Raw genomic sequence first — 14,051 nt, forward strand, 5'->3', positions numbered from 1 at the left:
TGACATTGATGGAAAGTGCGATGTTGAGTCAGTTTGGTGTGACATAAGCACTGGGAAAGCAAAAATGAGGGTAGGAGTTTGTTATAGGCCTAATGACTCTGATGAGTACAATGAACAATTATACAGAGAAACAGAGTGGGCCAGTAAATCAGAGTGTCTTATAATGGGGGATTTTAACTTCCCAGATATAGACTGGAACTTGTAGTTGGTCACTCGCACATTAGCAAGACTTTTGTGGATTTATTGGATGATTGTTTTCTAGAGCAGCATGTTAGAGAGGCAACAGGAGGGAGTAACACTCTTGATCTGATTATCAGTAGTGATTATTCATACATTAAGAATTTACAGATAAAGGAAACTCTAGGCGGCAGTGTTCACAGTGTACTGATGTGGGATTTACTTAAAGATGTAACTACCATCAGGGATAAAGGGAAGGGTTTTTGCTTTCGTAAAGGTGACTATAATGGTCGCAGAGATTTTTTAGGTTTTCGACAGTGGGACCAACTAATGATGTTACCAACAGCAAATTTTAAATAAGCATTCAAGGAAGTGATGTTAGAAGCTACTTGGCTTTTTGTTCCAACTAAGAAATACTGCTCTAGGTTCAGTCCCAAATGGGTGTCAGATGAACTAATGAGTCTCATAGCAGAGAAGAAAAATGCATGGGATGCACATAAATTGTCAGGCGACACAGAAGCCTATGGTAGATACAAGGTTTGTTAGTTTGTTATTTGGTTTTTAGGAGCATTAGCAACTAAGGCCATATTGCTCCGGGATATGCGGTGGTCATTCCCTGACTTTTTTTATTTGGTGGTGACGGGCTCGAACCCCGGTCTAATCAAGAAGCATGTACTACGCACTGCTGCTCCTTCCCACCTGGCTACGGAGACGCCTATAGATACAAAGTAGTCTGTAATCAAGTCACAAAGGAGGTTAGGCAAGCAAAGGCAGATTATGAAAAATCTTTGGCAAAGAATGCAAAGAAAAACAGCAAAGACTTCTTTACTTATATAAACTCTAAAAGGAAGGGGATAAATCAGATTGGTCCACTTGATATCAATGGTTTGACTGTAGATGATCATTCTCAGGTAGTTGCTGAACTAAATGAGTATTTTGCATCTACATTCACATATGAGGAGCTATTTAAGGAGGAGAGGGCTAGATGTTTATCAAACTAACAGGGAGTTAAATATTTTTGTAATAACTCAGAGCAAAGTGGAGGAGAAATTGTTGAAGCTCAACATAAAAGTACCTGGGGTGGATGGGATCTATCCAGTTATATTAAAGGAAGAAGCAAAGGAAATAAGCACACCCTTAGGCTGAGCATCCTTGGACTCGGGTCCCCACAGACGGCAGATGTGCAAATGTATCTCCTATTCACAAAGGGAGATCAAAGGGTGACACAAGTAATTACAGACCTGTTAGTTTGCTTCTGTTCCAGGAAAAATAATGGAGTCACTGGTTAAAGAAGCATTGCAGGATCATTTAGAAAAGACTGCAGCAATAATTCAGACACGGCATGGGTTTGTCAAGTCCTATCTGACCAATTTGATTGGATACTATGATGTGGTCACAAAGGAACTGGATGCAAAAAATAATTTTGATATCATATACAGTATTTGGATTTCAGGAAAGCTTTTGATACTGTTGCACATGGAAGACTACTGTACAAATTGGAGCAGTATGGCATTAAGGGGAAGTTGCTATAATGGATAAAAGGATGATTGAGTGGGAGAAGACAGAACGTCTTGCCCTCCTGCTTGACCATAATGTCTACAAACCTGTACATGATCCACCCATCAAGGTCTTGGGGTGACTAGAGTCAAAGGTTAACAAGTTGGTTTACGAATGGTTCAAATTGGGGAAGATCTCAAGGTCGATTTGCTGGCAGTTGCATGCCACGGCCTCCAGCTCCCGCAGTTTTATGGCCTGCAAAAGGTGCATAAGCCAGGCGTCCCTCTCTGACCCATCGTCTCCTGTTGCAATTTGCCAACCTATGAGCTATCAAAGCACATCGCCCATCTCCTAACGCCCCTAGTGGGAAATACTGTCCGCACTGTCTCCAACAGCGAAGAGACAGTGTGGACAGGGCTAAATGCAAGGTTACATTTAACCCTGGGGAAAACAAGTGGGGGAATTAGGATACTATTTGTCTATGTGTGGTATGAATTTTTTCGTAACTTCTCCCTTTGTGGATGTGGATCAATGGTTCTGCCACACGTGCTGTAAATGTGTCAGCAGTCGCTTCTTTTCTGTGTTGCAGGCATTTGCTAGGTCTGTGGTATATCCAATCAGGTTTGTTGTTTTCCCTTTGGAAAGGTGGTATAACATAGCCAGGGAGCAAGGAGCAGCAGTGCATAGCACACGCTTCTTGATTAGACCAGGGTTCGAGCCCATTGTTGTTTTCTATATTTATCAATGATATTGATGAAGGTATTTCAAGCTTAATGTCAAAGTTTGCAGATGATACAAAAGTTGGCAAGGTTGTTAATAACAGCATGACAGTATGCCGCTGCAACAGGATCTGGAAAAGTTGGGTAAGATGTCATATAAAAAGTTTTAATATGACAAATAGCTTTCGGAGTAATGAACTCTTTTTTTCAGCAATTACATACAGAAATGCAAACATGACATAAATCACTAGAAATGGAATAAATCATACTAAATATGTTGTATGTGATCAGATGACTGGGAGAGCACATACATGAGCATGAGTGATCAGTCATTCACTAGGCCAGATCAGGCGATTGTTGTTGGTGTGCAGGGTGCATATGGGATTGCTGACAGCATTTGTTGTGTTTCAGCACTACTGACTTCAAAATTTGGTGTAGTCTTGTACCTCTAATGTGATTTAAAACTTTGTGACAGCTGGGTATATTCAGGGACTCTAACTACAGGTGATGATAGTAGTGTCAAGACTGATCGATGACCTCACTATCGCGTCTGTGGTTGAGGTTGTGATGATTTGACCAAAAATGTTCTGTGATTGCAGAATGTTCAGAGTCACCGAGGCAGATGGATCTGTCATGTTCCACGAGGCGGTCTTGAAGATGTCTGGAGTTTCTCTACATAGCAGCTGCCACAAAATTGGCAAGTAAACAGCTGAAGTCGGGATTAGCAGGCTGTGCACACTGAAGAATAGAAGCCATCCTGAAGCGGATGTCGTTAGCAGTCTCTTCAGGGAGGTGGGCTAAGGACAGCTTCTATTCTTCAGTGTGCACAGTCTGCTAACCGCAACCTCAGCTGCCAACAGCATGCTGCTCTTAAATTCATCAAGAAAGACAACACCATCATCATCCTTCCCATTGACCAGGGACACTGCATGGTTGTATTGGATCGTTCTGTGTATTTTAACAAGGCTCTTGCCCTCCTGCTTGACCATAATGTCTACAAAACCTGTACATGACCCACCCATCAAGGTCTTGGGGTGACTAGAGTCAAAGGTTAACAAGTTGGTTTACAAGTGGTTCAAATTGGGGAAGATCTCAAGGTCGACGTGCTGGCAGTTGCATGCCACGGGCTGCCAGCTCCTGCAGTTTTATGGCCTGCAAAAGGTGCATAAGCCAGGCATCCCTCTCTGACCCATCGTCTCCTGTTGCAATTTGCCAACCTATGAGATATCAAAGCACATCGCCCATCTCCTAATGCCCCTAGTGGGAAATACTGTCCGCACTGTCTCCAACAGCGAAGAGACAGTGTGGACAGGGCTAAATGCAAGGTTGCATTTAACCCTGGGGAAAACAAGTGGGGGAATTGGGATACTCTTTGTCTATGTGTGGTATGAATTTTTTCGTAACTTCTCCCTTTGTGGATGTGGATCAATGGTTCTTCCACACCTGCTGTAAATGTGTCAGCAGTCGCTTCTTTTCTGTGTTGCAGGCATTTGCTAGGTCTATGGTATATCCAATCAGGTTTGTTATTTTCCCTTTGGAAAGGTGGTATAACATACTGCAGCACACAACCTCCAGGTCCAGCAGCAAAGCCCCAGCCAGGACCTGCAAGGCATGCAGTGCTCACTGTCCTGCCGGCTCTTGTTATGGTAAGGAGTTTGCTGTATAGTGTCAAGAAGTTTTCTATTAACCACGGTGATCACTTTCTTGTACCAGATGGGTGCTCAGTAGTCGATCACTAGGATAAAACTTCCTTGTAGTACAGAGACAGGGTGCTTCTGTTTAGCTCCCAGTCTTGCCTTGACACCCTGGCAGTCATGGCCACGTATATCCTTATTTTTTCTTTTAAGTATAGGAGGTGCAGCTTAAAGGAGAGGTTGTTATCTATGATAAGTCCAAGATATTTCACTTGCTTCATCAACTTTATCATGTTCCTTTGGAGCTTAAGGTGGTCTTCTGATATCAAGCATGCCCTTCAGTAGGATTGAGCAAGTCTTCGTCAATGATATCTTTAGACAGTGAGTTGTCATCCATTCCTGCAGGATCCCAGGGCCTCCAGTCGTGACCTTGAGTCCGCCACCACAATCAGGACTAGGTCATCAGCAAAAGCTTGGAATCCAACCCCCCCCAAGGTCCATTGCAAGAAATTCATCAAAGACTATGCTCTGCAGCAGCAGCCCCAGGACTAATCCCTGCGGGCAGCCCCAGTGGATGCTCTTGGTCACTTTCTGGAATGATGTGACTACCTCTATACTCCTATCCTTGAGGTAGGTCATTACGCTCTAGTAGCAGTTAAGTGGGGTCTCCGCCTCCCGGAGTCTGGCGAGGATGCTTGGCCATCAAAGTGAGTCAAATGCCCCGGCAAAGTCGACCGGGATGGCAAGGATGTATTTCTTGGTCCATTGTTGTGCCTCAGTCTGAAGTTTCTGGATGGCTTCAATGGTTGACAAAGGTGCCTCCGTAGCCAGGTGGGAAGGAGCAGTAGTGCGTAGCACATGCTTCTTGATTAGAGCAGAGTTCGAGCCCGTCACCACCAAATACGGAGGATGCGGAAAGGTCAGGGAATGACCACCACATATCCCGGAGCAATATGGCCTTAGTTGCTAATGCTCCTAAAAACCAAAAAATAACAATAACAATGGTTGACAAAGCAGGCCTGAACCCGAATTGATTAGGGTTTGCTGCAGTGTAGTGGTTCAACTTCCGCTGTGAAGTAGTCTTTCATACAATTTACTTAGGGTTGAGAGAAGGGCTATAGGACAATATGACTCCGGTTGGTCAGGTTGCTTGGCAGGATTTTTTAAGATTAGTTTCAGGTTGTCTATCTTCCAGTGCGTTGGATATTTCCCTGCTTGTAGGCAGGTGTTAAAGAGATAGAGGAGTTCAGGCTCATATTCCACAGCCTCTTTAAGTATCTGGTTCTATCAACACTGGGCCAGGGCATCTTTTGTTCCTATTTTCAGTGCCGTGGCCTATAGCTTATCCATAGTGAAAGGATGCTCCTGCCATTGCATTGTGTAATTTTAATTTGCATCCCATATTTCCTACCTACAGTAATACTGCCTAAGCAGCACTAATACTGTTTAGGCAGTATTAGTGTAGGTAGTTCCTGGAATATTACATTTTGGATATTGGTGGTGGACTCCCCCCATGTCTTCATTATTGTGCCTTGCAGCGTCTTTGTGGCATTGTTCACCTCCCCCCCCCGGGGGGGAGCTTGTCTCTAGCACTTTTTTACCCCACTCCCCAGGGATCAGTGTTGCCTGTTGTGGAGACTAAATGCTCCCAGGACTGCCTCTTATATTTCTTGATTTTTTCAGTGTAAGCATTTCCCTTTTCTCGGTAGTGCTATCGCAAGATTTCCACTTCCACTGGCAGCCATGTCCTTCTTGCTCTTTGGAATGCTTTTCTTTTTCCTCTGGGCTTTCGCATTCTTTTAAGTTCAGGGGTTCACCAGGGCTTCTTCCCGGTGGCCAGTTTTTTCCCTTCTCATTGCTATCTCCGATGACATTATGAACAGTGCTAGGTTCTGCTGCAAGACATCAGGATCAGGTATGCTGGCAGCGTGATTTGTCCCAGTTTATATGGTCATTCTGTTCTTCAATTGGTTCGTGTTTGACTGTAAGTGTTCCCTATACAGTTCCCAGTTTGCTGTTTCTACCTTGAATCTGTTCAGCATCAGTCTGCTTATGGGGTTTCTGCCATTTTTCTCATTAACCAGTATGTTATTGTCCAGTGGTCAGATATTGTCCAGGCATCTTGCACTTGCCAATCAGCACTGTATGCTGCAACATTTCTTGTGGCTATGGTGATATCTATGGTTGCTTCCCATAGAATGTTGCAATAGGTAGGTAGTTGGAAGGGTTGGTTCAGAGCAGTGAAGGATGACGTTCAGAGGAACTCCTAGTTGGAGTTCATTGTTGGTGCCCTGCTGGTCCTGTGTTCTACTGTGCAACGCCAGCAACCTGCAGTTGACATCGGCTCCAACGATGACTCTACAGCCCTGGAGGATATTTTGGGCTGCCTGTAGGTATGTTATAGCCAGATTAATGTTTTCTCTTGGTCGACTGTAGAGTGAAATAACAAATATTTCTCCCACTGAACTGATGATGTGGGCACATGCCGCGGTAAGTTGTGGGATCTTAGTGACAGTTATCTGCAGGTTGCGAACCGCAACTGTTGCCCATAGGGTGCCTTCGTCTGTCTGTAAGACTTTATAGGCCAGTGGGTAGCCTCTGACCTTCCTCATGTGTGTGTAAGGCTCTTGCATTATTATTACATCTGCATTTTCTTCATCCGCTTTGGTCCTCACCTGCTCAGCCACCCCAGACCTGCCGTGCATTTATTTGGTGTATGCTTAGTACTCCATGGTTGTAACCTGTAGGGAATGTTCCCATAATCAGCTCTTAGTTGGTATGTGCTTTGTGCTTTTAAGTATATAGGGCATTTGTAATCTCTGATAGAATGTGCATGGTGTATTTTTACAGCCCTGCAGTTGGCACATACAGGTTCCTTGGTCTTGTTTGTCAGTTAATGTAGTGATGCCCTTTCTCTGAGCAGTGACCACAGGTTGACTCCAATTGGGCACGTGTTGGAAGTGTGGCCGAATTTGCAACACCTCCCGGAATCTCTGACTTCCCTATTCAATGAAGATCCGATTTTGTCCCTTGATCACCTGCCAGGCCTCGTGGGGCCAGTTCCACAATCCAGTTTGTGTTTTCACTGTTCCTGCTTTGGTTGGAATATCTAATATTTATTAGTTGCTCTTGGTCATGGTCCAGTAAGGTATCTTGCAGGTTTTATCTGTATAGCTCATCCATCAGTTGTTTTGACATGAGGTCAGGGCTAAGTTCAAAAATGATCACTGTTGGCCCTTTCTCCTTGGGGGCTCAGCAGTGAGGCCCAGTGTTGCAATTTTGGGATTTTTTATGATTTGTTTGATTTGTGCGCTTCTTCATTGGTCTCCATCTTTATGACAATTCCAATGCTGCACGTTTTCCGTATTCCTTTCATTCTGATTGTTTTTAAGTCTTCTTTCATGTTCGCTATGACTTTTGTTTTGATTTCCTCGCTTGTAGATTTCTCTTCTCCTCCTTGGACGTTTCTTCCCCTGGGGGGGGGGGGGGAAGAAACGCCCAACTTAAGAAATTGCTCCAGAAAGATGCGGCTACTTTCTCCTGGTGTTTTCGCAGCCGCAGAGGATGATGGTGAAATCAGTTTCTCTACAGGACTTACAGGAACAAAGATATAAGCTGTCCATGGAAAGTCTATGGTGGGGGGGGGGAGAACACAAAAGTCATTGTTTCTCTATGGTAATTTGTTGTGAGTCGTTGGAAATTTTGGGTCCCGGTCTCGGTCCAAAGGCACACTTGCTTTGGCACTTCCCCAGTCAAGGGCCAGATCTCAGCATGCCAGCCACATTATATTGGCCGGCTCTCTTTTTCTCTGCTGTCAGCCACATAGTGACCAGTACGATCTGGCAACAATGGAAACAGATAAATAACACTGAGATCTAACTAGTAACCCAGTAGAAAATCAAAAGAATCTCATCAAGGGTTTCCACTGTTGAAAATCTTCATGGTGCAACACAATTTTAAACTTAGACTGAAGATTAGACGTCTGTTTAATGACAAAATATCTGCATGTGGTAAAAGAACATCTAGGGCGTCGCATAGAAAATAATTGTCCTCATTGGGGCGGGTGTACTTAAGACAAAAGATAGAAGAGAGGGAGGATTTCCCTAGGGAGCTTAGTAATGTTAAGTTTTGTGACTCAGTCAAGGTTGACACAGTGTCACCTTATGCCTTTAGGGTAATGGGGCATTTGCTTGATTCATGAAGGCTAAAGCACTGTGCATATATCACAATGGAGGAATTCGAACATGAGCAGGAATATTTAAAATTATAAATACCTGTTTATCATATCACGAAGATGATACCACATCAGGCTTGAGCAGAGAAGAAGAGGAATTCACTGGTGGGCGAATCATTCTATAGAGTTAAGTATAACTATTTAAAACTAAATTAATATTAGGAGCATAAACAGACACCGTATGCCACAACTCACGCACACCTCTCTATATCTGTGCAATGGAACATTTTAAGATAATTTCGGGGTGTTCTTTCGTTATAATTTATTAAGAACATTAAAATTCCATGTTATTTTACTTTAATAACACCATTTGAAATTTTTGTTTTGTTGTCATCATCATCAGTTGCCTTAGTGTTGCCTGCATTTAGAAATTCCTTCTGCCATTTATCTCTCATTCATTGTTTTGAAATTTGTTTATATTAAAATATTAAATCATATGAATATCAGTTTTTTAATTAGCAAATAGAAAATATTTCCTGTAGGAAATTGCTATTACAGTAATATACATACTTGTAATATAATTGCTTATAGACTTTAAGAAAAGGAGCAACTGATCAGGAAAAGACAGAATTTTTAAAGGAAGCAAAGCTAATGAGGTATATACATTTTATGAATTATAAATTGATAATTATAAAATATAATTAAATTTAATAAAATAAATAATTAAAATATTGTGGTGGGGAACCCCACAATATTTTAATTAATTAAAATGATTCATAGAATAAATCTCATTCAAACATGTTTAAGCTGGAAAAACATTGCCTTGGCTTAAAAATCCTGGTTCTTGCTCTTTCATGCTGATCAGAGTACCAGAATATGACAAAAATACCACAAGTCCATGAATACATCCTGCCAACTGTCAACAAGGTAGGCTGGTGGTGACAGTGTTAATGATACAAGGAGTGTTTTCCTGATGCCAGTTGAATTCCCTTCATGGCCGTAGTGTGTGTTTGTCTGTGGATAGGCTCTTCCAACAGGATAATGCACCATAATCTCATGTTCCTGGTACAGTTCTGGCCTTGTAACAGAACTCTTCTGGTAACATGAGAGTGAATTCAGCTTACTGCAGTAGCCTCTCAAGTCAGCCAATCTTAATCTAGTTGAGCACCTGTTGTATGAGGTAGTAGAGGAATTAGAGGAATTCAATTAGAGGAATGCCGATTACTGTAATGACAAAGAACATAAAATTCATCAAGGGTGAATTTTGGAATCAAGGAGGTCCCACTCTAAAATGGTGAATTTTAGAGTGGGACCTCCTTGAGATTGCTGAAAAGGAACTCTGCTCTGAACTAAAACCACAGGGAGTGATAGCTGTTAAAAGAATTTCCACACATAGGGATGGGAAGTTAGTACCAACCAGAAACATTGTCCTTACATTTAATACTCCAACAAATTCTAATTCAATAACAGCTCATTATATAATTTCACATAGCGTGTATAGTGTTAATTGTAATTGTGTTAATTGTAACAATAAATAAAAGTGTCAACAAGATAGGCTGGTGGTGACAGTATTAATGGTACAAGGAGTGTTTTCCTGGTGCCAGTTGAATCCCTTTATGGCTGTAGTGTGTGTGTGTGTTCATCTGTGAATGGGTTCTTCCAACAGGATAATGCACCATAATCTCATGTTCCTGGTACAGTTCTGGCCTTGTAACAGAGCTGTTCTAGTAACATGAGATGAATTCAGCCTACTGCAGTAGCCTCTCAAGTCGGACAATCTTAATCTAGTTGAGAACCTGTTGTACGAGGTAGTACAAATTCTTTGGAATACAGTTCCACAGTTATTCAATTTGTAACAAATGTTGGAAGCAGTTGAATCAACATGGACCTGTTAACCTGTGAGACACTTTGATACCTCGTTGAGTCCATGCCGCAACAAAACCAAAGTGTTCTGTGAGTTAAAGGAGGGGGGGCTAATACAGTGACTGCTCAATGTAGTTGTAAACAGGGGTTAATTTCTGAGTTACTAGATAAGGCTTATCTGTTATATATTAGCTTATTGCCATTTCAGCCTCTTGATGTTGGCACTAGTACGTGGTAAGGGGACTTTACAGTGATTTTTTTCACTTTCTTATTCCAAGGGTGTTTTCCCTTTTGCTTGGAAATTTGCTCATATCCAGCCACTTCCTAAAAAGGGTAACAAATCCCTCCCATCCAGTTATCATACCATTGCACTTACTTCTACTCTTTTTAGAGTAATGGAGAAATCAATTAACCACCAACACTTAAAATAAAAATATCTAGAAATCTTCCATCTAATCAATGATTACCAGTATGGATTCCGTCACTGTCAGTCCACTGCTGATATACTGGTGATATGTTACCCATCAATGGACAAATTCAATGGAAAAGTTTGGTAAAACTCAAGCAGTTCTTTTTGACATTTCAAAGTCTTTTGATCACGTTTGGCATAAAGGTCTTGTAAATAAGCTTCCATCTTATGGTTTGCCAACTGTTTTTTGTAATTGGATATCCAGTTTTCTCTCTAGCCGCTCACTGTGGGTAATGTAAATAGGTCTCTGTGATCTAACTTTTCCTAATGCTGGTGTTCCCCAAGGTTCGGTTCTTTCTCCCACTCTTTTCCTCTTGTATATTAATGACCTTCTTCCATTGACCAGAAACCCTCTCCATAGTTTTGCTAATGATAGTACATTGCATTCCACCTCCCAGTTTGAAAAACATTGGCCTGCACAAACAGCTTCAAATTCTTAATATTCTCTACCAATTCATTTAATGCTGATCTCCAGGTAACAGAGCAAAGAATGCTGATCTCCAGGTAACAGGGTTGAATTTGAAAGTGTCTGCAATTCTGCCCAGACATAATAGGAGGGAGTATATGATGAGAACCCTGTCGATCAATTTGGCCCTGGAAGGATTGTGCAAGGCTCAAGGGGTAGAATTTTTTCAGCCTGGTCTGTACTTGTTAACAGGAGAGACTGCTTCTACAGGGATGGGATACACTTAAATAGAAAGGGTGCAAGAATGTTTGCTGATGCTATCGAGGCAGTGTTAGGTGGGTCGGAAAACTGCTAGTTGGGGGGATACAAGGACTAATAGATTAACAGTAGCCACTGGCAGAGGTGAAAGTGATTCCTGCTTCTATTGGAATGAGCCGCAGCCTGGAAAATAAGATGCAGGATGTTTCAGAGACTGCTGGGAATCATTGGGGTACAAATAAACACATAGGTTGTGTTAGGGTAGCTAAGAAAAAGAACAGGTGCATGTATACTTGCGTGTACATCAATGCTAGGAGCTTAGTAAATAAATTTGATGAATTTGAGGTATTGCTCAAAACATCAAAGGCAGATATTGTGGGGATTTCAGAGACGTTGTGTCACACAGATATAAGGAACGCAGAACTGGAATTTGGGGAGTACAATGTCTACAGAAAGGATAGGAAGGGAGGAGGGGTTATGCTATTAGTTAAAAAATACATAAAATCCAAGGAAGTGAAGCCAGTCGACATTGCTGGACAGTGCAGTGTCGAGTCAGTTTGGTGTGACATAAGCATTGGGAGATCAAAATTGAGAGTAGGAGTGTGCTATAGGCCTAATGACTCTGATGAGTATAATAAGAAACTGTACGAGGAAATAGAGTGGGCCAGTAAATCAGAGAGTCTTATAATGGGGGATTTTAATTTCCCAGATATTGACTGGAATTTGGGGGCTGGTCACTCACACACTAGCAAGGTTTTTGTGAATTTATTGGATGATTCTTTTCTACATCAGCATGTTCGGGAGGAAACTAGAGGGAGTAATACTCTTGATTTGATTATCAGTAGTGATTCTTCATGCATTAAGAATCTGCAGGTAAATGAACCACTAGGTGGCAGTGATCACAGTGTGCTGAAGTGGGATTTACTCAAAGAGGTAACTACCATTAGGGGAAAAGGGAAGAGTTATTGCTTTCATAAAGGCGACTACGATGGACTGAGACAATATTTAAATTCTATACAGTGGGACCAACTGATGATGTTACCAACAGCAAATTCAAAATGGGAAGCATTCAAAGAACTTATCTTGGAAGCTACTAGGCTTTACATACCAACTAAGAAATATTGTTCAAGGTTTAGGCCTAAGTGGATGTCATATGAACTAATGAGACATATGGCAGAAAAGAAAAATGCATGGGATACATACAAATTAACACGTGACACAGAAGCCTATGACAGATACAAGTTGATCTGTAACCAAGTTACAAAGGAGGTTAGGCAGGCGAAGGCAGATTACAAGAAATCTTTGGCAAGGGATGCAAAGAAAAACAGCAAAGAGTTCTTTACTTATGTAAACTCCAGAAGGAAGGGGATGAATCAGATTGGTCCACTTGATATCGATGGGTCAACTGTTGATGAGCCTGCTCAGGTAGCTAACAAACTGAATGAATATTTTGCATTGACATTCACACATGAGGAGTTATTCAGCGAGAAGAATGCCAGAGGTGTATTCAACTCTGGCAGCAAGCTAGAGAATCTTGTAATAACTGAGAGTAAAGTGGAGGAGAAATTGTTGAAGATAAATACAAGAAAGGCACCTGGGATGGATGGGATCTATCCAGTTATATTAAAGGAGGCAGCAAAGAAGTAAGCAAACCCTTAGCCATAATTATGAGAGCATCCTTGGACTCAGGGGAAGTACCCATGGACTGGAGATGTGCAAATGTGACCCCAATTCACAAAAGAGGATCATAGGGCAACACACAAGTAATTATAGACCTATGAGTTTAACCTCTGTTCCTGGAAAATTAATGGAGGCACTGGTTAAAGAAGCACTGCAGGATCATCTAGACAAGACTTTAGTTATAGCTCAGACACAGCATGGTTTTGTTAAGGGGAAGTCTTGCCTGACCAATTTGATTGGATACTATGATGTAGTCACAAAAGAACTGGATGCAAGGAATAACTTTGATATTATATACTTGGATCTTAGAAAGGCTTTTGATACTGTTACACATGGAAGACTGCTGCACAAATTGGAGCAGTGTGGCATTGGAGGCAAATTGCTGCTATGGATAAAGGGGGGGGGTTAAGGAGGAGAAGACAGAGAGTGGTAATCAATGGACACTGCTCATCATGGACTAATGTTATTAGTGGAGTCCCTCAGGGTTCAGCATTGGGTGCATTATTGTTTTCTGTATTTATAAATGATATTGAGGATGGTATATCGAGCTTAATGTCCAAGTTTGCAGACGATACGAAGGTTGGCAGTGTTGTCAAGGACACTACTGACACTATGCTACTGCAACAGGATCTGGAAAGGTTGAGCAGATGGGCTGAGAGGTGGCAAATGAAGTTTAACATTGACAAATGTAAAGTACTACATATGGGAAACAGTAACCCCAGAGCAACGTATCAACTCTGTGGTACTATACTGACAGTGGTAGAGAATGAAAGGGACCTAGGGGTGGTTGTGCAGGCAGATATGAAGGTTTCTGAGCAGTGCAGACGTGCTTCAAGAGTAGCTCATGGTGTATTGTCGATGATATATAGGAATTTTTCTAGCAGGGATAAGGAGGTGATTATTCCCTTGTATAAGGCAATGGTCAGACCACACCTAGAGTACTGTATACAGGTCTAGAGGCCTTATTTCAAGAAGGATGTAGAGATGCTGGAACGAGTACAGAGAAGGGCAACAAGATTAGTGAATTGAACAAAGAGGTGCTCTTACGAAGAAAGGCTTAAGTTTTGCAAATTACAGTGTCTGGAGACTAGGCACCAGCGAGGTGATCTGATAGAGGTGTACAAAGCCTTGAATGGTTTGAGCATGCAATGCTGATGGGATTCTTCCTCTTGCT

General features: G+C 41.9%; 1 protein-coding gene across 1 annotated transcript in view; it reads left to right on the forward strand.

Moving 5' to 3' along the window:
• The window catches only part of LOC150091323 (proto-oncogene tyrosine-protein kinase ROS-like), a 712,204-nt gene that overhangs the window by 611,708 nt on the left and 86,445 nt on the right, over positions 1–14,051 (forward strand). Inside the window, exon 34 of the mRNA XM_090389969.1 lies at positions 8,793–8,857. Within this exon, the coding sequence (XP_090246095.1) occupies positions 8,793–8,857 (65 nt within the window). The remainder of the gene's footprint in view (positions 1–8,792; positions 8,858–14,051) is intronic.

The sequence above is a fragment of the Mastigoproctus giganteus genome, chromosome 1 (assembly GCF_048544385.1).
Source record: "Mastigoproctus giganteus isolate SK-2022 chromosome 1, ASM4854438v1, whole genome shotgun sequence".
Lineage (NCBI taxonomy): Eukaryota > Metazoa > Arthropoda > Arachnida > Uropygi > Thelyphonidae > Mastigoproctus > Mastigoproctus giganteus.